Source organism: Diaphorina citri, unplaced genomic scaffold, assembly GCF_000475195.1.
Source record: "Diaphorina citri unplaced genomic scaffold, Diaci psyllid genome assembly version 1.1 scaffold1723, whole genome shotgun sequence".
NCBI classification, from domain to species: domain Eukaryota; kingdom Metazoa; phylum Arthropoda; class Insecta; order Hemiptera; family Psyllidae; genus Diaphorina; species Diaphorina citri.
The window spans coordinates 23,245-49,175 of NW_007379149.1; the positions used below are offsets into that span (position 1 = coordinate 23,245).

The following is a 25,931-nucleotide window of genomic DNA, read 5'->3' on the forward strand; positions in this document are numbered from 1 at the left end:
CCATTGAGCTATAGGGTAAGTGTACCATTTATTCGCCCACCTAAAAAAGTACCATTTATTGGCCCACCTGCCCACATTTATTTTTATAATTTTTGTTTTTATGACTACAATTTTTGAACAGCACTGGTTCGATAGCAGTCTTTAAGCCCTTTCTTTTGATGAAATTGGATCTTGAAAAAAATCGCCCGGTTCAGACTTATGTGGCGTATGGTACAGGTGGGCCAATAAATGGTACGTTTTTAAGGTGGTCGAATAAATGGTACACTTACCCTACATAGTTTACATTATATTAGGTACTCTGAGACTTATTTATTGTAAAATGTACCATTTTTTTCACCTAGGTCCTAGGTACTGAGAAGTTAAGCACCGTCCAGTCTGGTGTATATCTGAGAGGTGACATCCAATGTTGATGACTATTTCGGCATGGTCTCCCGACCCAATTTCCTCTTGAAGCTGTGATTCCCCTCGAAATAATGCTTTGAGGGAACTGTACAACAACGGAAGTCTTATCGTCCCAAAATCGAAGAGAGAACGGGGACAGGATAGGAGACAGCCAGCCGTTCCAAGAACGAACCTTATCTGATCAGGATAAAGTTCTCCCCCGGCGGGAATCGAACCCGTGACTCAGCAGCTAACTTCCAAGGCAGACGCTCTAACAGTCTACCCTCCCAACTTTGTGGAAAAAATACATCAGCTTCAAATTAAAAACAACGAGATTTAAAATTGATGTTCAATTAAAATTGTTTGTTTTTATATATTTTTTTTTATTTATTTTTATTTTATCATTTTTTTCGTTTAATAATTTTAATTTTTTTTTTCTGTATAATCTGAGTACTTTTTTCACAATTTTTAAATACACAACATGCTATAAAGATACCTATTCATACCAAGTAAAATATACAATTGGAGAAAAACGTTAAATATCCAACAAAATGCTCTCTCTACACACGTATACAATTTTAATGGCTAATTTTAGAGGTTCCATTTACATAACCAAATGGGTTGGTTATTGGATTTCATGTTGACTTAATTATTCAATAGATATTTATATAATTTTACACACATTTATAAATAAAAGTCTGAGATCTTTGTGAAAGGGAGGAGGGGATTTACAAGAAAATGTATACATTTTTTTTAATAATAATCAAACAGTTTAAATACACAAAAATGGGTAATAATATTTTTTTCTTTTTATTATTTTTTTACTTTTTTTTCATATTTTTACCTAAATTTTCAATACCACACTTTTTTCTCCGAGTTCAGTATACAATTGAATATCCTAAGATTTTTACATTACAATGAAAATATAGACTATACAAAATTACAAAAACCCTAAGTCACTAAAACTATTACTTTCAAGTTTTGGTATACACACATGAGTTAATATTGTACAAGAAGTTGGATTTTATAGTCATATTTTCAGCCTTTGGAGAAAATTTGTGGGACCAAAAGAGTGGTGTCGAGTTTGGTCAATTGCTCGCGCGGGTGTCAATTTCTTCGGCACAGCTTCAGAAACGGTTGCACCAAATAACGCCAGTCCTCAGTCCTTAGATAAGAAATGGTTATGGCCCTATTAAAAGGTGGTCTTTATTTTTCATACAACTACTCTAAGTGTGTTCGATTTTCTAAGGCTCAAAAGATCAGAGAAAACAGAACGGTGAAAATGACCATCACAAACATTCCTATTCCTTTGCGTTTGAGCTCTCCCAAAGGCTAAAAATATGGATCTCCCACCATCTGATTAAAATAGGTCAGAAAAAAATCAAGTACAACATCATTTAAACTAAAAATTATCAGGAACTGTTTGACAAAAATTTGAAATAATCAGTTGAGGAAAGAGAAAAAAAAAACCATTTGCAATAAGTAAAATAATGAGAGAAAAAAAAAAAAATAAAATAATAAAAAGAAATCACAGATAAAATAAATAAGTTTTAAAAAAAAAGTTAACTTAAAAATATATTCAAAATACCTAATAACTTTTTTGCATTAGTTAAAACTTAAATCAAGTTCTTTTTTGCTTTTTAATAGGTACCTAGGTAAAGAAAATTTCAAGGGTCCAATTTATTGCTTTAAACTTAGGCTGTTTGAATGGGCAAGACCTTTTTTTTCTATAAACAAGCCATTGTCCGAAAATATGTATATTAGGTACCTATCAACTGACCCATTCACCATTCATATTACTCTTATTGACCCATAAGACACTACATTATCATTTGAAAAGAGTCGGGGAAAAAATGCCAACTTGCCCCCTAATATCAAAATTCAATGGTGACGTCCATTTTGAACTTTGTAACAGTACAATGAAATTTACTTATTGTTGTTGTATGGCTTTTCACAAATGTTACAAAATGGGTTGTGAATAGGTTTACAAGATCCTTTCGTATGGGTTAATGTCCCAAGGATCATCTAAAAGTTCAAAGTTTTTATTATTGAGATATTGTTGGAAAGTTTGCTTGTTTGAAAGTTTCGTAGGGGGCTTGGGCCATCAAATCCATCAATACAATGGAAAAAACATCGAGGCAATGATGTTTGTTGAGGACACTTTGAATATAATACTTGAAACTTTCTAAGATATTACATACATATCTACATTATCTAAGTTATCTCAATATCTCATCCACCTATTGCTCATTTTGACACAAGATCGTTATAGGATATCGAGCTACACCAACAGGTCGCTACGCCGAAAATAGCAAAAATTACCAAAATTCCATGGCACTCTAAAATAGGATTAGGTATCCTTTAACCTTGAAACAATGCGAGAGCGGTTCCAAGGTACAATCTTTCGTAAAAAAAGGTAGGTATCCTTTAAAAATATTGCTTTAAGACACGTCCACAGGTCGGGGCGAATATTGCTCTTGACGCGACGGTCCACGGGGCTTAGGTCATCGTCGGTGACGGGCTAGGTCGCGGGGGTGACGCCTTCATATCGGATCCCCCGGGTGGGGAATTCTGTGGCATAGGCGCGGCGGGCATGAAGTGCGCCATCGCAGGATGCCTCCCCAGTAGGGCGCTGAAGGGGTGCGGGTGATGAAGTAGCGCCTCGGGCGACGCATGTTGGAAGTATTGGTGTAGGTGGGGCGATGGGCCGGGCCCATAGAGGGGGTGTGGCCGGGCGGCGGCAATGGCGGACATTTTGATTTTCTCGATTTCCGCCTCCTGCAGGCGTTTGGCTTTGGCGCGCCGGTTTTGGAACCAGATTTTGACCTGGAAACAGAAAGAAGGAGGTTTGTTAGATCGATGAAGACATAGTGCAATAGTCCTAAACTAAAATGGACGCGGCACATAAGGAATCAGGAAGAGACCGCCTTAACATACATAGATCTATGAACGTATTTTTAGGCCGGCCATTCACGATCAGTTCTAACTGACAGTCTGAACTGTCAGTCCAAACTGTCATTTTAGACTGAAAACTGAAGTCCACACTCACGCTCAGTTCAAAACCATCAGTCCATATTTCTTTCTTTCCTTGTTATAGGCTGATCTCAGGCTGTTGATTTTAGCAAGGGCAGACTTTACGGTGGCATCACTTTCAACTTCACTAATTAGAAGGAATGCACAGAAAATTTTCAGTTAATCCAGAGTTTAAGAAATACCTACTGTCCTGATGGCATGCGTAAATCAAATTGGTGACGTCAAAGAAAACCCTTGGCACTGTGTTAACTCTCAGTGGTAAGTTCAGACATTAGGTTTACGAACTATCCTTCGAACCACAAAGAAGAATAGGCGCTATTCCTTTACAAAACTTTCATAGCCAGCCTTGTTAACATGGAGGGTATCCTACCTTTTAAGGCCTAGGTTGCGGGTTTGATTTCCGTACTGAGATTTAGACTTTATCCCTTGGTGGCGCACTGTGGCGCGCATACTTACTTGTGTTTCAGTCAGATGTAGGGAGCTGGAGAATTCTGCGCGCTCCGCTATGCTCAGGTACTGCTTCTCCCTAAACTTCTTCTCTAAACTGAGAAGCTGTTGCGTAGTGAATGGGGTGCGCGGCTTGCGGTTCGGCTTGTGTTTGCGCAAATTTACGTTCAGTTTGGGCGGGTCTCCCTTGTTGGAATCTGAAAGCAGAGGAGAGGAGAGAATAAGTATTTCGTTCAAAAAGAGTTGCTTTGGTTTAAGAAAGAGAAAGCAGAAGAGTTTAGAAAAAGCTAGTCAGAAAGAACTCATGTAAAGAGGAGTGCTTTCTGGAACTTGGCCTGACGACGACTCTTTAACAAAGGGCCCAAAAGAAAGCAGGAAAATGTTAAATGCACCAAATCAGGACAGATCACCTGAAAAGGTTTCTAACTTCAACCTAACCTACTTTTTTGGAATTTTGATAACTAGTCCGACTTGTAGGTAAATAATTACTAATTAATATTAAAAAGTTAGAACTTTTAAGGGTATACACAACACTTGGTAAAACAAATTAAAATCAATAGGGGAAAGGAAAAACAGATCGCTTAGTTGGTAGTGCGTCTGCCTTGTAAGCGCTAGGCCGCGGGTTCGATTCCCGCCCGGGGCGGATTTTATCCTGATGGCTGCGTCTGCCTTGTAAGCGCTAGGCCGCGGGTTCGATTCCCGCCCGGGGCGGATTTTATCCTGATGGGATAATGTTCGGGTGGCGCGTCTGCCTTGTAAGCGCTAGGCCGCGGGTTCGATTCCCGCCCGGGACGGATTTTATCCTGATGGGATAATGTTCGTTCACGGAACGGCTGATGGCTTTCTCCTATCCTGTCTTCTTTCTCTCTTCGATTTCGGGACGATAAGACCATAGCAGTTACAGTTCCCTCTGTTAAAACCTCTTAAAAAAAACAGGGTATATTCTATTCTATCTCATGGGCACAGAAAGTAAGTAGTACTTGATGTAAAAGTCAAAGGGCTATCGCTGAGGTCAGGCTAAGTGCACCAAACGTGGACGTGTCCCTCCATTCGTCTTAGTCACTAACACCCAGATTTCTCTCAAAATACTAAGTGCAAACAAAAACCCCCGAGAGCGTCCCAACCTTGTCTCATCTTCAATGGGGCGGTACACCGTCAAAAACATTTTGAACATTTTGCCCCAAACATTTGTTTTGATATGCTTTATCAACAGCATTTCAAATTCAAACACATCTTCACACTAGACGACTTGTGTCATGCTAGATTTGAAAATAATATTCTCAAATCATAATATCATCATAAGATAATAATGATAATGATATCATAATTATGATAATAATGATATAATTATGCTGATTCTATGAACACCGAGTTAAGATGTGATGAATCGCTCCATTAAATTTCAAAACGTCTTGAATAATATTTGTGTTCTATCGTCAGAGGAGGCACTTGTGATCTCTTCTTCTCTTTATTAAATGGAAAAAATAAATAACAAGTGGACTGATAAGATATTGACAGGGTTGTCCAAGACGCAAGAGTCCGCAAGACTTTTGGTCAGGTCGGAATCGGAATGGTTTCAGGAGAATTGAGCACTCTGAGGAACCCTGTTTGAAGAACAACTGAAATTTGATTCAAGAAGGGTTGGGTGAAAGAGCAGAATAATTGGAGTTTGGTCCTAATAAAGGACAGTAGGCACTCTAAAGCTGTGTCTACATTATAGTCGACGGCCGTAAAACGATGTCGATCGACAAGGTGAATCTATGTTGTCGAGACAGTGTGAACGGTTCAGACGACATCGATCGACGGATAATCGACTATGTGTGGACAGTGGACACAGAAGCGTATAATATTTTAGGTTTCTTAGCGACCGCAACAGCAAATTACATAAACAGAGATCTTAATTATCTAGACATTCTGACACCCATATTTATGAACAAAATGCTGGCTCTTAAGTTCGTGCTAAGCATAGTCTCAAGGCATTTGATTGGTCAATTTTGACTTGAGACTGAAATAAGAACGATCATTCTTGTTCATAAATACGAGTGTAAGATTCTAGCCTAATCAAAAGAGAGATCAATTTGTATCCAATTTGTGTTCATTTAAAATTACTACCAGTCAAATAAGGAGCACACCTCAAGTGTTGTGATCATTGTGATTTATCGCCAAACCAGGAGTTGTTCGGTCTGACCAACCACCTTAGTTGGCCATAAAGTGTCATAAAAGATCATAAGGAGTTCATAAAAGTGTAAACAGCAAGTCCATAAAGCCATTAGTATCAATACCATCTAAGTCATACTTAGATGTTAAGTACCCAAGTAGAGTACTGGGTGTATGTTCAACCTGAAATTCATTGGACTTTGAAAATCATTTACTGGAAGGTCTACAGTTCTAGAAATCAAAAAAAAAAAAAAAAAAAAAAAGACCCTGACTATCTAACTAACTATATTGTTATGTATTACCTATAAACCTATATAATGATACCTACGTATACATTCAGCTACTACAACACTACTTAGATATAGGTACAGTATCCTTATCTAATGACCTTTAGGTAATCAATACCCAATCATGAACTTACGTAGGTAATTATGAAGTTGTAGTTTGTCGCAATAAAGCTCATTATGTTCATATCTATAATAACGTATTTATTTTTATCTACGTAAGTATCTACATAAAACTTATGATACTTATTGAAGTACACATAACATGACTGTAATATTGTTATATATTTCGGTCGTTATCTCAGTAACCATCTCACACGGATACCCGATTGGTCAATTTGACCAAATAGGGACGAATTTATTGGTCGTGCGACTTATCAGAAGAGATGATAAAATTTTATTAGTGGATGCTGTCATTAGTGGAATAGTGGTATCGTTATTATAGTTAGTGGATGTGCACTAAAGATGAGCGGTGCTGATACCCCACGTCATTGCATTGAGGTTTAACCTGTTGAGGCCTGTGCCCTAAATCACCAAAGTATGGAAAAGTATCTTACAAGTGTAATAGCCAATGGAAAAGCAGAATTTTGAATTTGGACGAATCATGTCAAAATATGGAATTGTAAAAATACTTTTCCATACTTTGGTGATTTAGGGCACTGATGGTGGAAAAATGTCAAAGAGGTTTTAGAGGGAACGGTAAGAACGGAGGTCTTATCGTCACGAAATCGAAGGACAGGATAGAAGAGAGCCAGAACGAACGTTTTCTGTTTAAGATAAAGTCCGCTCCATGTGGGAATGAAACCCGCGACAAAGAGGGAATCGAACCAGCGAACTGCTTACTATCCAATGGTAAAATAAAATAGTAAAGTGTTGTATCAAAACAGCATTATTAAGGTAATACCTATGTACATAAATAAGTAAAGTTGAATAAGTAAAGTTAAACATAAATAAGTTTTGTTTTTTCATTGTACATTAATGTTTCAACTAATAAATGGTTGTCTGTAAATATTTAATAAAAAAAGGCTGCAATTAGAAATATAAGTAAGTACCTAATATATTTCAATTCAACTAGGCTAGATTGTTTTAGATATATGATGATAGCAATGCGAGATGCTGAAAAATGTTGATCTTACAAATATATTGCAATGATGGAGCGCGGTGGCGCTCCACCCCGCCAAGTCAAGGAAGTTTGACAGCGCCACTAGAGATATTTTACTCCACAGATTCCCTTCATTAAACCTCTTAGAAAAATGCACCAATGGGTTAATGATGCTACAAAGATTTGAATCTGCCTTTCAGCAGCCACTGGTATTGATAATGTGGTCTCTAATGATACCATTTGGAAACAATAGAATATTAGAATCATGCTCTAACTTATGCTCTAACCAGTTGCCATGCTCTAACTTATAGTGTAATGTGACTAGTAGCAAGATACCAATTCCAGACATAACCAACTTGGCTGGATATTCATTGGTTAGATAGAATGGAAGTGATAGAAAATAGAAGATTGGAACAAAAACAATACTATAGTTGTGTAGTTGTTAAAGCATCTTGGAGGAATTGAACAAATATGTAAAAGAAGACTTATTTTTTCGGGGGGCCATTTGTATCTTGCAGTTCCAGCTGTAACCAACTTAGAAAAGTAGATTTTTATTGGTTAGAATTGGAATGTTAGATAGACCAGAAGTGATAGTAAATAGAAGATTAGAACAAAACTTAATAGATAATAATTATAGATCAACATTTCAATTTCAAAGAACATATAGCACTATTAAAAAGTAAACTAAGAAGATTATTTCATGTTTTTATAAATCTTAGAAATATACTTTCAATTAAAAACTTGAAGTTGATTTACTATGCATTTGTCCAATCAATATTACAATACGGTATTATTGGTTGGGGTAGTGCATGTAAAACAACATTGCAACCTTGATGGTCCAGTTCCTTCTATTTAACCTCATATAAGATATAAGTAATACACATAAATTACATACCTAATGACATACGTATGTCAATGTTAAATATTTTTCAAGCAACAAGGAAAAAAAAAGTTCAAGAGGAATGAATTAGAAAATTGGAAATTAGAAATGTTTGTTGTTCCGTTTATTATAGAATGAGCGAAAAATTGCAAAAATCGACTGAAAATGGCAAAAATACCAAAATGTGATTTTCCGATTATTTTTCATAATCGATTATACTTTCGATTATTTTTTATAAACGATTACGATTATCGATAATAATCGATTAATCGATTATCATAATCGATTATTATCATAATCGATCAAGCTTTTAAATATATTACCAATTACACTAACTCAGATACCAAAAATTTTGATAAAAAGATGCCTTGTACCACTATTGAATGAATATATCGAAACAGAAGAATATAATCAAGTATTGGAAGTACTGGAATGAAAAATGTATGTACGTAACTTCATGGTCTGTGTTGCAGCTTGTTATTCATCAGTCTGACGGTTTATGAGGGTAAGAGATAATTTACCAATCATTTATTAATTATTAATTGAGTTTACAATTTAATTTAATAAAAAGCTACATAAACTGAACCCCTCCTTAGTCGCCACAATTGTAGACAATTATGTCTACAGTTTAGACAAGGAGTAAAATCAGTAATAGAGAATGATTGTATATGTTTAAAAATAAATATAAAAAAAAAAAACAACAGTAGTGTAGTTGTAGTGTTGGATTCACAACTGAAGGGACTGAGGTTCATGTCTATGGAGTGACAAAATAATTGATCCAGAGGAAGACCATTTGTAAGATAAAGTTCAAACAATTCAAGTAGATATGAGAGTTCAAACGATCACACAACTTGAGTGAAAAGCGTTCCAGACATCCAGATTTGAAAGAAAATTCAATTTGATTTTTGATTCGGTCAAGATGAAATTTCGGGATTTGGGAAATCAGACGATTTGGGAAGTTGGGGACTGATATTTTCTTCCGATAATTTTTTAACTGGACGATAAACAATTTCATAACGAGAACTAATAAAATTATTACAAATAAGAGAAATCTATTAATACTAAATTATACAAATTCTCCTATGATATCATAGACACAGTTTATACTAAGTGTCGAGTTAATTGAGCGATCAAAATGTAATTGAGCGAAAAAATATGAAACAACTCTTTCCTTTTACTTTGAAAACGACGTTCTTTCTAATCGTTCAGAAGTGTTACTCGTCATACGGGGTGGAAAGAGAATTTAAGAAAATACTGGATGGAAATGGGATTTAAGAAAACGGTGCGGCGAGGCGTCTAGAACTAGTAAAAAAAATAAAAAAAACAGCCTTATTTTAAATTGCCTACAAGTGGTCTAAATTGAAGCCCTGAGCTAGTTAATCGTACTACTGCCTATCTCTTGTGAATTAATTCTGTACCAAAAATGTACATTAAGACCTGGTTTAGACTGCAGGAGTAAAGGGACTTTTCAGTCTCATTTCGGCAGTATAAACAGGGTATGCCAGCCTAGTTAGCTTAGTTGGCAAGGGCGTAGCCAGGATTTCAGCAAGGGGGGGGCAGGACAAGAAATTTCGATAATATCTAGTGTAAGTCGATACTATGTCCTCTCACCCATTTAATGAAGGGGGGAGGCATACATAACTTATAATTTTATTAAAAACATAAAAATCTATATTTTCAGTACTCTATCTATTTATCTATCTATAATATATATTATCTAGGAAAATGGCCTTATGGTCAATGCCCTGACATTTGTAAACAAACAACAACATATTTTCGGTACAAACAAGGTGTTGTCAGTATATATTTATTAGGATAAGGAAAATCATGTGATAATAGTAAACCAGCAGGCCCCGACCTGCGTCGGTAAACCCATCAAGCAATATATACTATATAGGTACCTACCCAAATTGCCAAATTCTCATGAACGAATTCTCCTTACGTGTTGAACACTTTAACGTTGTTACTAAATTTCATCAAAATTGGATAAACTGTTCGAGAGATATCTCAGAACAAAGGGATTTACAGACAAACTAAACACTAAACCCACAAAATTGCCAAAACGAAATTTTTTCAGTTCAGTTAAGAGGTTTGGGGATTCAGCTAAAGGAGTAGTAGGCAATCCGGAGCTCATCAAGCTGCCCTCCATCCTGCTTCACAACCTTGCAGTTTTGAAACATCCTCTGGTGTCCGCAAGACTTTCGGAACACCCTGTCAACGACTTTTGTTTACCCACTATAGTTGTATATATCTAATTAACACCACAACCACAGGGTAATAGACTCGGCCCCATATAATTAGTCCATTACGAATTCTGTCCGCACTACCATTATTATCAATAAACTGGTCTAGCGAACATACAAGTATCATATGCTCAACACATCTGCCCATTCTTGGCCACGGTAATTCCATTGGAAATAAGATAGAAACAATAAGCTGGCTAATAACTAGAAGTTGTTGTTTTTATTCCGATTAAAAAAAATGTATACGGGATGTGATGGTTACCGTTGCGTTGAGCGTTGTCTTGGTATTTCTCAAACTGTTCTATCAGCTTTTGGAAAATTCTTCATTTATACATTTATACTCATTTATACTTCATTTATACTTTTTAAATTTATACCTACTTTAAAATTATTTATTTATTTACACGCTAAGCATCAAGGCCATGTGTGACTTTAAAATTGATAAATCATAAAATCTATTGATCTCAGGTAGGTACTAATCTTGATTCTTTGTATTTTAAGGCGGTGCGCGATTCCTTTCTTAAAACTAACTCCTTGAACTTCCAATACTGAAAATTCCAAGAAATTAGCTCACAAGGAGCGCTTTTCGGAAAAAACATACCTACATATTTAGGGTGACTGATTTTTCAGTACCAACCCTGTATACCATCAACACTCTATCATTAGTGTTGATTTTTCGAGAACCCCCTAACTCCGTGGTACTCACACCTGGACTAACTCTGACCAGTAGACCGCCCTATCTATCATCACATTAGTATCAGGATTATAGGAGATTAGGGAGGTTTGTAATCTAATAGGATAATTATAGTTTAGATGTGTTTATTTAATAACCTCCTGATGGTTCTGATACCCTTGTGAGGGTCGGAGTTTGATTCAATTAGATAGAATAGTTAGAACTGTTTTCAACAAAACAAAGACAAGGTAGGAGTTAGAAGGAACTTCTCCTGGGTACCTAATTGTTTAAGTATTAGACTTTTGGGTTTTGTTTTAACAGGGACAGTGACGAGATAATTGAAAACTATAGTAGAAATGTAGAAATTATTTTAAAAACATTTACCTATGCTAGTTGAAATGTCCTTGTGATTGTAACATAAAATTGCATAAAAAAAGTCGTTCTAAAGTATGTTTCTTTCCCGAAATCGAAGTTCGTGTTTTACGAACATTAGAATTTTACATTTGTTTACCGTCGTTTTGTATGTAGAATTGTGCATGTTGTTAAAATATTGTTTGGATTCAAACAAACCTGAAGACACTTTCAGCAAATTCAGAGTTCTTTCAGACAATTCAGAGTTTTTTCAGCGCAGATTCCCTGGCGGACCACCTTAAGGCCGCGGACACCCCACGTGGTAGAATTGGTGGCGCCTGAACCTAAGTGATACTCCTTAGCGAGTCTGCTGAGACAACGACAACGGTAATAATTTATTTAAATTCTATTCTCCTAACAATAATTCAAATAACTTTAATAATAAAGTTGTCCTCTAACAATGATATAACTTGTCCGGGAGATTTGTTCTGTCTTCAACACACACGGAGCTTATTGTCCAGTCCTTCTTGTAAACAAGAGAGACGATGGTGAGTCACCAGTGGAGAAGCCTCAGAAGGAAAAGTACTTGATTCTTTATTTAGTAGTGGTCCATCGAGCCGGAAATCATAGGAGTAAAGGTGCTTCAAGTAATTAATGTGTTGGCCGAATTTCGGCCAAAATCGGACAAACCTTTCGGAAGATATCGTGAAACAAACGATGTTTGTAAAGAAAATCATGGTCTCAAGAAAAGTTCTGTAATCTAAGCTATAAGGTCTCCTTTTTCAAGGTCAATGATGGAGAACATGTTTGGAACAGTTGAAAAGGAGTGAATATAAAAATTTGGATAATCTTGGACATTTTGAACTTGATAAAGGAAAATCTGTAGTATCAGAGATCAGTTTCACATTGATAGAGAAGAGAGATCAGCTGCACCTCTCAAAGTAACTGCTGGTGCACGATCTTTTGAAACTTCTAAAATCACTAGTACACCATCATTTGCACTTCCAAAGTAATCTCCTGGACTCTTGGTGCACGACCTTTTGGATCTTCTGAAATAATTTGTGAAATATCACTTGCAACTTCTAAATTTACTGGTCCACGCTCAGTTGCACCTTCTAAAACAACTGTTGCACCACAGCCTACTCCACTGGTGGTGCAGTTGGTGCACACATAATACGAAACAAAACACAATAGTAATTATGTTGGAAATAAAGACATCATATGCATTGTCCGGAGCAGCAAATACGTATAGGTAAGTACAAATAAGAGCATGCTAATAAATTAACATACAAAGTGCATGTAATATTGGGACAGCCACAGTGTAGCTTATACCCGATCGCTGAAATCAGGAGCCGACTAACATGACCATTGACCAACAAACCAACATTTGGTGAAATGCATAGTCCAAAGGGCATTCGAAGGGTCCTGAAGGGCACGAAAGCCCGACACCCAATTTTCAATTTTCCACAATGGTTACAGAAGTGCAGATCCATAAAGTCATATTAATGTCTTTACTGGTAATTCAATGAGAGCATTCACTTTTGCCTCTCAAGTTACAGTATGCTCACTACCATCTAATCGCCTAAAATCGACTGCAAAATATTTGACAGTTTGTTGGATTTGCTGTGACTGGAGTAGGTATGACTTGCAACTGCGACCAGGACTGTAATAGGAACTGGGCGGGCTTTAAATGCTTCGAAAAGTCATGAAAAGTCAAAAGTTTCAGCTTTCATCAATATTATTGGCAAATCCAAATCACCTGTGAAGTTATAAATGAAACACTTCATGATTCTATGCAAAACCCCCGGTATATTTCTTTTGCGAATTCATTTTGTAACTTGTTGCATCACAGAACAATAACAAGACAGAGACTTGTACATGAACTTCGAATTCGAAAATAATGTCCCTATTTACATTGCGAAGAACATTTATAAATCTCTCTCTCTCTCTCTCTCTCTCTCTCTCTCTCTCTCTCTCTCTCTGAATAGAGTATGATGCTATAAAACAATATTTTTGTCACCCTGCTGAGCGAGGAAGAGGGAGAGACCAATACAAGAAACTACAAGAAAAGCCAATGTGTGTATGCTAAAGTATGAAACACGAATAAACAAACAAACAAATAAACAATATTCTGCAGCTTTTGTAGCGTCAGAATTGTCTGCATTAGAAGTTATACGTACATTAAGTTTGGCCGTAAAGAAGATGTCGTATTTGATCAAAAGCTTTTGAGATATCAAGATATGCGTCGATTTTCGTTTAAGTCTCTCAACAAAGGTGGTCATTTGAGGTTGTGAGGTGTTTCTTTCTGTCCACAATCATAAAGTACAACTTTTGATCAATGGATGGATTTTCAACATGATCATTGCACCGCGTTGGGTGCCAAAAACCGATTAGAGCCAAAACTGGAATGACATACCTACGAGTATCTCACGCAACTTCTCTGAATGAAGTGAATCTGAACTTTTGACAGCGTCCTTATCACAAAAACATCAAAAAAAAAAAAAAAAAACATTTATATTGTCGATCTCCCACCCTGTATACAAAACGATTTGGATGTTCATAATATTTTTATGAAAAGGAGAGAATTAATAAGCCATTAGGTATTAGAGAGAGAATGGAAATATTAAATTATAGTTTATTTATCTGCCTATTTAGTCAATAAAAACAGAGAGAGGGGTTACTTTGTCAATAATGGGCCTATGGCCTATGGTAGGGACTTTATCCTCTCCGCAGGATGCCAATGGGGTTGGAAAAAGCTCTTTTTTTAAGGGGTGAAGATTTTCAAGGGTGGCTTCCCCCTATGTTACTATAATATTGGATTTAATAATCTCGGGTGTTAGTGTGTAGCTGTGATGTTTATTGAATTACCCGTTTAACTCTTGTGGTAGGGGATAAGTTGAGATTTTGTTTGTGGTTTTTATAGAAGATTTTCTTTTTTGCTTTATTTTTCTTCTCCGTTGCTTTCCCCTTCTTGATGATCAGACGTTTTTCTTCGGCTTCCTCTTTCCTTTTGTCTCCTCTCTTCACCGCCTCTTCGTCTTTTTGTTGAGGTGTTTGTTGGTCTTTGTGTTTGTTTTGTGTTAGATGAAACTACTTTCAAAAGTTGACTTATGTGATTGTCGAGAAATATCATTGAATTCACACCATTTATGATAAATCAACGAATTTCCGGCAAAGGAGAAGGTTTCTTACTTCCAGTTTTGAATACGCTTCCCATTTTGTCCTATTTTGCTACATTTGAGGGCTCCATTCTACATAATTACTCATGGATAGATACCTATACATTAATGTACGCATACGTTTAAAACTTCAATGATTTCCCGCGAATGATTTTCAATGATTTGTAACCTTGATTTAACAATGACACCGTCTGATCTAACATGCCGCATCTCCCAACACCTAAATCACCTAATTAATCAAGAATTAATGCGACAATGAAAATTAGTTTCCGTAGCGTAGCTCATTTAAATTCACAGACAGGAAAATTAATTCATAAAATTATAATTGTCAAAAATGTGGATTTTTTGGGGAATTTTTAAAATTATTAGAATTTTTTGAAGAAATTTTAAAATCATTGGATTTTTTTAAAGGAAATTATAAATATTTAAATTTTTTCCCCCAACCTAGTTCAGGGTCTCCTCGATGCTAATTAGCATGAGAACTGATTCAAACAATATTATAAAGGCCAATTGACTCATGGGTTAAGAGGTCAAGTCTGGGATAGATATATCTATCATGATGTTTTTTCAGATTTCACAAGGTTTTGAGATTTGGTGAAGGACAGTGTTAACGTTATTTCCGAAACGGTTTAACGATTTTTTTCTTTTTTTTTTCATTTTTTTTTTTTTTTTTTTTTAATATTATTCTTAACTGCTCTTCATCGTTTTTATGAACGATATCTTCGATGTTATCAAGCCGCCCCTAAAGCGAACATTGTTTATAGATGACCTCCTCATTATCGGCCGCTCTAAAGATTTGGATTTATTGCTTCAGCGCTTCCAACACACCTTGGACGAAATTCACAAGTGGTCCGACCTCAATGGTACCATATTTTCAACCGACCCTGGGAAGTCCGTCTGCATCGATTTCAATAGGCTACGAAATTCCCGCTCACCTGCCCTTTCGTACAATGGTATTCAATTGAAATTCGTCACCAGCACAAAATTCCTTGGCTTAACCTGGGATGCCAAAATGAATTGGTCATTACACATTCAACTTCTTAAAAACAGAGCCTTGAACTCCCTCAACGCCTTAAAGATGGTCAGTTGTAAAAAGTGGGGCGTTCGTCGCAGTATGCTACTCAGGTTTTACAAGTCTTTCACCTTGCCCATCTTGGACTATGGATGTTTCATCTATGGTTCTGCCAAAGATCATGTGCTGAACAAACTAAACACGGTTCACCACGCGGGTATCCGGATTGCCACAGGCGCCCTGAGATCCAGCCCTGTTGTCAGTCTGTATGTGGATTCTGGTATTCCTCCTCTCTCACTCCGTAGATCTAAGTTGATGTTAAACTATGTCTCTAAGGTGGGTGCATCTCCATTCAACCCTGCACAGAAAATCCTTTTCGATCAAGATATGTCCGGGTTCACATTCACTATTAACAAACCTAAACCCTTATGTGTACGTTATAAGGACATTACAGCTTTTGACAACGCGCTCGAATCTAGCACTTTTGCCCCTTACATGAGGTTTACCCCCCCTTGGTCAAACTCCCCACCACCTGTGGACCTTAGCCTATGTGACGGCAAGAAATCCGACTCGGCTCCTGTTGTTTTCCAAAGTCTATTCAGAGAGGCCATCAACACCAAATACACCAGCCATACCATCTGTTATACAGATGGCTCAAAAACCCCTACCACCACTGGATGCGCCTACAGTGTAGGTAATGTGGTTCGGTCAACTCTACTTAACCCTGTAAACTCCATATTCTCCGCTGAGTTGATCGCCATATTCCTATGTCTGGAGGCCATTCTAGATAGCCCGTCTGGTAAATTCCTGATTGTAACCGATTCCCGAAGTTCCCTAGCCGCCCTCTCTAATGTTCGCTTCATCAACCCTTTGATTACCAAAGTGTACTCTACGTGGAGCTACCTCAAACTTTGTAAGAAGGACATCACTTTTATGTGGTGCCCGTCCCACTGTGGTATCAAAGGGAATGAAATAGTTGATGTTGCCGCGAAAAACCCTACCACCGGAACTACACCATTCAAACTGTGCACCCCTGAAGACTTCAAACCCTTCGTCACCGCACTTATGAACTCCGAGTGGCAAAATCTTTGGGATAACGTGCCCAACACAAATAAGCTAAAGACCATCAGACCCTCTATCAAAGTCTGGAAGACCAGCCCTAGCCGCCCTCTCTAATGTTCGCTTCATCAACCCTTTGATTACCAAAGTGTACTCTACTTGGAGCTACCTCAAACTTTGTAAGAAGGACATCACTTTTATGTGGTGCCCGTCCCACTGTGGTATCAAAGGGAATGAATTAGTTGACGTTGCCGCGAAAAACCCCACCACCGGAACTACACCATTCAAACTGTGTACCCCTGAAGACTTCAAACCCTTCGTCACTGCACTTATGAACTCCGAGTGGCAAAGTCTTTGGGATAACGTGCCCAACACAAATAAGCTAAAGACCATCAGACCCTCTATCAAAGTCTGGAAGACCAGCGACCAAGGTAAACGCTTCCAAGAGGTTATCCTATCCAGAATGAGAATCGGCCACACCCGCCTAACACACAATTACCTATTTACCAAAACTGACCCTCCACTCTGTCAGTGTGGCGACCGGCTCACCGTCCGCCACTTAATGTCTTGCCGCCTACATGGCCAAGTCCGCTCCTCCCTCCAAACCCCTCCATCCCTGGATGATAGCGCTGAAGGCGTCAATTCCCTCTTTCTCTATCTCAAACGCCTCAACCTCTACCACATGATCTAGTCAACCGGAAAACGGCGCGAACGACCTTACCAAAGGTTAAAGCGCCTAACTGAAAAAAAAAAAAAAAAAAAAAAAAAACAAAAACACGTACGCATTAAAGGTAATTAAACAAAATATGGATTAATTATGGATTAATCCTAATCCTGTGTTAAGCCGACTTGTTAATCCTCAGGGGTTATATAATTCTTGGTTTTTTTCGTGTTCAATTTATAATTGCCATTGATGTTGCCAATTTTTTTAATCTATTTTTTTACTACTTGAAAAAAGACACCTAGGTAGGTAATTAGCTAGTTAGTAAGTTCCCAAAACTATCAGTCCAATTATCGAAAAAATAATAATAATAATAATAAAACAAACAACCAAGCAAACAAACAATATATTAGATTAGAGGAAACTGAGTTCCCAATGTCATCATTCTCCATCGTTTTATCTGATGTGTTTATTACTTTCTATTTTTAATTAATTGACGTGCCGTGTTTTTTGTTCTCTTGGTTAATTTTATGCTAATTGTTATCGAATTAGGTATGCAAAAAAAAAATAGGAGATATTATTTTTTGTCTAGGTAGGTAATAGGGTACCTAACTATTTCCCGTTTCTCAAAATTTCATCATTGAAGGAACATAAACTACATGAGAGTTAAATTAGTGGATATGTAGGTATATTGTATAATCTACATCTACAATGTAGAATTGTAGAGATATCTGCATACCTACATGATGGTTTGAAGAATGAGTTTCCGAATTATTTCCAAGAATTACGAGAGTTATGATTTGTTATTCATAGAGTGATATCTGATGGTTGTGATTGTCTAGGTATATGGAACTATTTATGTGTAAGTAAGAAGGTATGCAGAATTATTTTATAATTTATATCCTCCCATAATTAGCTATCTATCTACCTATTAAGTATACGTGTTGGTACCTATATCATCTACTTTTATATCTATGTACCTACCTTTACAGGTAGGTAGGTAGGTACCTACCTTTACAGGTAGGTAGGTACCTACTTGACGGATATTCTTGTCCTTCGTTTTAGAAGTGATTTTCAGCAGCGCAATTTTTCAGCGGATCTACCTAATTATTGGTCTGCGTCATATATATATACCTATAGGTAGGTTAGATAAGGTACCTACCTACAATCGTAGGTAACAACATAACCGTGGGTAGCTACTACCTATAATTATGTTGGTAACAACTAATAGGTATACCGAGGTAACCAAAGAGACGTGTGGGACACCCTGTAGATTGTTTCTGTACTTAAATGTTTGTCACTTTGCCTCGCTAAACAATTGATTAATTGTTTACTCGAGACAAAGAATTTTCTAAATATTTACCTATTATTATTTTAAACAATTTTATTATATTTATATTTTAAACTGTAGCATGTAAATAAATAATGAACTATTTAATTTATTTATTTACCTATTATTTATTGTGAAAACATGGAATAGGTCGGACCTATTCTAATTTATAAAATAGAAAGTAAAAATAAACAGTTTAGTCACTGTTGTGTCGACTTTAGTTCGGAAATTCGGATGAAATATTGAGTACTACGTGATTTTATTAAATCGACAATAGACTTACGACTTTTTCGATAGGAAGTATTTATAACGCCAGGTTAATTTGGACAGGTTAGGTATTCCGACTGTCAAACTGTCCCAAAATATTCTAAACTGTCCCAAAAAGTGTCAAATTGTCCTAGAACAGACTAATCTACCATTGATTAATTCAGAGGTGATTGAAAAACGAATTTACCAAATTGTTTAACGAATTTATAGAAATGCTTTAATTTTTGACGAATTTACAAAATTCTTCTACAAATATTTCACCTTTCATGATATATAGGTAACTTTTAAACCTCAGGGAGTTCCAAATGTTATTGATAATTACTCGTATGATGTTCTTCTGTAAGAGTAATTTCGCTTTTTAGCCCGTCCTTCCCTCATTATTCTTCTTTTTTGTGTGATCTATTTTATTTATTTATTTACTAAACCAAGATTCTTCACTCTTCGCCACTCGTTTTGCCTGTTGCAGAGCCAAACAAGATCGGTGTACATTATCTATGTTAGTTTAATTATCATGCTATGTAAGTAGCTACATGCTCTAAAGACACTGTGGATTGCAAATGTGAAAACAATCTTTAAAAGAAGAAGAAGAAGAAGAAGAAGAAGAAGAAGAAGAAGAAGAAGAAGAAGAAAACTAAAACAATCTTTGAAAATTAATGATAATTTGAACAACACAGGAGTAGCGAGATCTATGTCGTAATCAAAGTCAGGAATTGGCAATTGGCGATCGAATCGTGAAAGGTGATAATGGTGTTTTTTCGGCGTCGTGATCGACATAGATTGGTTGTGTTACAATTTGTTGATCAATTCGATCTAGATAGGGTGGTGTGACTCATTTTGGTATACAGTCATGTTTTGGTACTTGGAGCAAAATCGGGGTGCCACTGTGTTTACCGAAGTGTAAAACCTCACTTAAATCATGAAAATGAGATAATTTCCTATGGGAAAATTTCCAAACTGCCTTAATGTTTGGAAAATTTCATCAAAAGTATAGGTAAAATAGGTAATTAATAAAATTGTTTGGAATTGTAAACAAAATCACAAACTTTAACTTAGATCAAGGTAACCTAATTATTCCCAAATTAATAATAATTATCTATTATTAGAAAATCGGCCCTTTTTCCACAACATACAGTTCGACTTTCCAATAATACATATTTGTTTTAATCAGAAACATTAATTGTTTCGTCTACATAAATATGTTAATTGTCTCCTAGTTAAATTGTAATTGTGTTTTTAATTTTTCAATTAGCAAATAATTGTGTTCGTGAAATAAATTTTGTCTTTGAATTAGCGGAGCCAATGTTAAAGCCAAGAAAGTGTAGTGCTCCTCTAAGAAGGTTCATACAGGGAAGATCACAATTCACAATATTATTTTCATGGGAAGAAGTTCCTTCCCTGTGGAACGCCAAAATCTTGACGAACTCCGTACCCTGATATTATGGTGCTAAATTAATTTGTTGAAATAAAGGGACTAAAACTGCCCTACTTCGACAGTTTAAAGAAAGCTCTTCTAAAGTATTTGTACAACTTTTTGCTAAACAGAGAAATAACAGTCAAATGCAACGGGGAACTATCCAACAAGTTTACACTCCAGAATACAGTTAGCACTCGACTACCGATAGGTACTATTAATTCCTGGGTACAAGGATAGTTGATTGATCTAAGTACCTATAACAAGATACCTATACATACCTATAGGTACTTTGTTTCAGATTTCACTGTGGGCAGTGCTTTAAAGCTTTAAACGCATTGCTCATAATATTTTGGCAAATTAAAATAATTATTAAATCAAAGTAAAGAAATCAAAATACTCGGAGGTATATTATTTAATACCAACAGTTTTTTGTTCTTCTTCACCTTTCTTTTTCACAGAATGAAAATCACTCGGTCGGAAAAAAAAATACCCAAAAAATTGTTCAGCCAGTTGTGTTAAAGTTAAAAGTATTCCAATGTTAAAATACCCTACTCAGCATACTCGTTTGTAACACGTGGTCTTAAATTATTTGGTTTAATGAAGATATTTCTACAAGCCGTTGTGCCACTTTATGATGTTCTTGATTCTATTATTGCATATTCCGGACCCAAATTTGCATAAGTATTATAAGTACCTACTACCAGTACTACCTACCTATTAATGTATTTGCATATTATGTAGTTTTTGTATCTAAAATACTATAGAGTTGGTACTGAAATTCGAGAGTATTGTATAGGTACCTAAGTACAATGATGGTTGAAATAGGTAGGTAGGGTTCACTTTTTTTTACTGGGTTGGTTGGGGGATATCAAATCATTTTATTGTGATAATTTAGAAACAAAATTTATTAGGAACAATAAAATTATTATTTCGTCCATAAACTCGTCAGCAAATACCAGACTAGGAGGGTAGGGGTTCGTAAATCATGGTACTGGTGGTTTGACCCTCTTGGGTCCCATCAGGCCTTACATTGAGGTCATAATTGATATTTTTATGTCTCCTTTTTTCACCAAGTCACTTTAATAGTAGGTGTACTTTTAAAGATCGTTATAGTATGTACCGAAAAATATCTTTTCTTCTTAATTTCATAAATTAATAACCTCTGATCTATCCATTTATTAACTACAGAATTATAACAATAAAAGGGATCTAAACTGGGCATGAAGAGGTCTCACCATCATATTTCAGCTAAGTAATTAAAAATAATTAATTAACAAATATTTTTTTGAAGGAATTAAAAAAAAAAGGAAATTAACCCCATTCAAGTCCAACGTCCACATCCAATGTCCACTAGGAAATCCCATATCCACTGGTAACATTAGCATTAGACCGTTCATGTTAAGAAAAAGACAAGAAATCATGCTGGGATAAATTGTATAATAATTATATCATTATTAGTTGAAAACACTTAAACCGCTCTGCTTGATGCCTAATTAACACATCAACGGGTTAATCATATAAAAGTTGGGTTAATTGATATTAGCACGCAAATATGTAAATGTGGAATTGTAGACCACTTCAAAAAAATATGAACAGACCAGTGGAGTGTGGTGGGTTTTCAAAAGGGGAAGCTATAAACATCAGTGTAAATTACAAACCAATTCGTGGATTCGTTTAACCCAATTTTCAGGGCTGTTTGCCCCTACACCTATTACCTACGGCTCAGAGTGGGCTTTTTGTGTATACGTATAAACCCAAATACAGAAAAGTTATAGGGTAAGTGTACCATTTATTCGCCCACTTAAAAAACGTACCATTTATTGGCCCACCTGCCCACATTTATTTTTCTAATTTTTGTTTTTATGACTACAATTTTGGAATACCACTGGTTCGATAGCATTCTTTAAGCCCTTTCTTTTGATGAAATTGGATCTTGAAAAAGTTCGTCCAGTTCAGACTTATGTGGCGTAGGTACAGGTGGGGCGAATAAATGGTACACTTACCCTATAAACCCAAATACAGAAAAGTTGTATTTTCCTTTCGAAATTTCCCCTCTTCTGAAGCTGAAACCCCCTCTTTTTCGTATGGTTTAGTACAGGCGCTATCACACCAAGAGAGGGGAAAAATAGCTTCAGAAGAGGGGGAATTCTGGGAATGGAAAATATGGCTAAAGTTGTTCTTAAGAATGCAGGTACCTGTTATTTATTTTTTTGGTAAGTATACCTATGGGGGGTGAGAAAAAAAGTGATGATGTTTCCCCTAGAACCCGCCACTACCAAGAGGTATTTCGTTATAAATACATATTTATATAGAAACATTTACATATGAAATATATACCTATTTTATATTGTTTTATCGTGGCTAGGCAAACAATTTTGACACGCCAACATATTATCGTACTAATTTATATGTTATTAAAGGGAAATACAATACTGTGGTTTGTAAGAGGGTCAGGTAAGTGCTGAGTTGAGAGAAAATTATATGAACAAAATAATAATAAAGAGTAGGTGGGTTTAGTGTTTAACGAAGAAATCAACTCAATTAATTAGTAATTAAGAGAGATCAAAGAAAGGTAAATATATTGGTTAGAAATACCTAAGCATCAGGATAGCAGGAAAAAAAAAGAAAAAGATATTGATTCCCTATATTGGTTTTGAATGAAAATGCCTATAGCACTAATTAGGTACATACTCATATACCTATACTTTTTAATTTTATCAATATCCACTCGTAATTGGAATTTAATTGAAAAGGATCAATCGAGAAATTGCCCATTACCTATCAACCAATACCAATGTGTATAATTGGAGTTTTATTGAAAGAAATCAATCAATCGATCTATCAATCAACCAATCAATCAATCAGTCAATTCATTCCTATCAAACTGTAGGATTAAGTTCGATTGACAGATGAGATTGGTTCTCCAAGAATAGAAAACATAATTCAATTAATTAGACGAGGAGAAAGAGAAGAAGAAGAAGAAGAAGAAGAAGAAGAAGAAGAAGAAGAAGAAGAAGAAGAAGAAGAAGAAGAAGAAGAAGAAGTACAAGAAGAAGAAGAAGAAGAAGAAGAAGAAGAAGAAGAAGAAGAAGAAGAAGAAGAAGAAGAAGAAGAAGAAGAAGAAGTACGAGGAGGAGGGAAAGAGGAAATCAGTTTACACTTCTATGTTTTATATGTTCTATCAAAGGGCAAGTAAGTAAGAACATGGTACCCACGCCCACTATACCTATTTGACTAAATTTAATACCTTCCTACCTTACCTACTACCTCCTTCCTACCCCTCCACCTCCTCCCTTCTCTCTCAAGTCTTCCTCAACCTTCTCTCCTTCTCCTTTCCCTGCCTCTCTATATACCTACTTATGTAAACATTGGGTGGGTATATACTATATAATATACCTATCTAAGTACATATTTACCTAATGATAATATAAAATATGTACCTACCTACATATTTAGCTAAGAACATATTTAGCTGAGATTATAAATGACACTAAGTTTTTTTTTCTGTTTTTAAAAATTATGATAAATTGCTAAGCGTTTTTATAATGCTTGTAACTCTCCTCAGGAACAAGTCTTTTAGACCACGATTTATTTTTTATTTTTTATTTTTTTTTTACTCTTTTTTGTTATTTAGAATAGCTGGATTGTTTTATCTTTAATTCTTTATCTTTATACATAGGTACTTTATTATCTAATCTTATGGTTATATACATGTAGGTATGTATACCTATTCTGCGGAATTATTATTAAATAAATGTCTTCTTTTATTCTCATTTGCTTTTATCCTACGCACAAACTGTCTATCTATATTTCCTATCTATAAATATTATAGGTTTTTTTTGCCACTCAAATAGATAGGTAAGGTACAATAAGTGACTAAACGGCCATCAATATGTCAAATAAATGAAACAAATAATAAATAAATACGAAATAAAAACCGTTTATTTCGGGAGTTAATTGGGGTGAACAACATCAATATCATCCCCCCTCGACGAAAAATTTCAAGAACCAATGAAAATTGCTCGTCCTAGCTTCCCACCCCAGCCATTTCCCGTCTTTTCAATCGTTTTCCTTTAATTTCCTTAGACGAACTCTCTTCGCTTTGTTGTGCCATTGTTACCTTTTTCTCACCTCCTGTATCTGGGTTGCCATGACAACCACAAATGTCTTCTTTTAACGACCTGACGATGATGAGGGAAGGGTGGATTTCTGATTTTTTTTTTTTTTTTTTTTTTTTTTTTTTTTTTTCCCTTTTTAGACAGCCTCAGGGACACTGCCCGTATCATCGCTATTTCAACCTTGGTTTTTATCCACCCTGATAACTGGCTGACGCACTTGTTCCATTTTGCACTTAGTGTTGAGCTGTTTTGAGGCTATTCTTTTCAGGAAGGATGTGAACTCAAGATGCAACAGTATTTTCACTCTTTAGATTTCATTATAAAATCTGACGAACCGAAAATTAGGTAGAAATGGAGGAACGGTGGAAAAAACAGTATCGCTTATCATTCTTAACTACAAACCTACCTACTTACTAATTGTTAATTGGTATGTCGTACAATCTACCTAATTGACGCGTTGTTAATATATCTATAGGTAAACTGTCGTTGCGACCAGACAATATGTCAAGCATGGTCACAAGGCGGTATTTAGATATTTATATAGGTATAGATAGGCTAGTTACTTCTAGTTATAACTACCAAAGTATATTTAGGAATAAACCTACGTTATTTCCATTTGACAGACAGATAGGTATAGTCAATGGTCATATCGCGGAATAATGTCTATGCATGTCAAGTGCCTGCCGGCGTGCGGCGCGGCGCGGCCGACTGAACTTGAAACACTAAACACTGTTTGACAAAAGGACTATTTGGGTAGGTAGGTATCTATCTATTTATCTAATTTATGAGTCTAGCCTAATATCTAACATCAGGTCTAACCCCATGTTAACACACACTTTGTCCTAAAATTCCTGTTAAAATGAGTACCTATAGTTCATCCAGATCAATGTGACAGCAATGAGTCATCAACCCAAAATGAAGGAACCAATCAGATTGCAGGAAATCCATGGGTGTTGGAATTTTTTTCAGCGAAAGTTACAGTAATAGGCGACGAAATAATACATTCACCTGGTGTAGTTTTGTTTCTCTTCTTCTCCTTATTTTTCTTCTTCTTCCTTCTTCTTCTTTTTCTTATTCTTCTTTCTTCTTCTTCTCTATTTATTGTAGAGGAAAAACGAGGTTGGAGAGGTAAAGGCTCCAGGAGAGAAGGAGGAATGGTGGAAATAGACAAATTTAATATAAGGACGAAATTTTAGAATTTTAGTGGATGTGCCAATTTTCCATTCTTAATACAAAATTTAGAAGCCCGACCAAAACGTATCAGACTGTGAGACTTTATACGAAAAACAATAAACAGGTGATATTCAAACACATGAAATTGACAGTTAACAATTGGAATT

At 35.9% G+C, this 25,931-nt stretch overlaps 2 protein-coding genes across 2 annotated transcripts; one reads left to right on the forward strand and one right to left on the reverse strand.

The window, feature by feature from the left end:
* Window positions 1-975: 975 nt before the first annotated feature.
* LOC103517023 (muscle segmentation homeobox-like) lies at window positions 976-14,768 on the reverse strand. Its single transcript, XM_008482025.3, has 3 exons — window positions 14,744-14,768; window positions 3,871-4,058; window positions 976-3,207 (listed from the first exon to the last, which is right to left on the reverse strand). The coding sequence occupies exons 1-3, from the start codon at window positions 14,766-14,768 to the stop codon at window positions 2,881-2,883; spliced, it is 540 nt and encodes a 179-aa protein (XP_008480247.1). The 3' UTR covers window positions 976-2,880.
* A 671-nt stretch (window positions 14,769-15,439) lies between these two features.
* On the forward strand, window positions 15,440-16,918 carry LOC103517024. Its single transcript, XM_008482026.1, has one exon. The coding sequence runs from the start codon at window positions 15,440-15,442 to the stop codon at window positions 16,916-16,918; it is 1,479 nt and encodes a 492-aa protein (XP_008480248.1).
* Window positions 16,919-25,931: the final 9,013 nt, after the last annotated feature.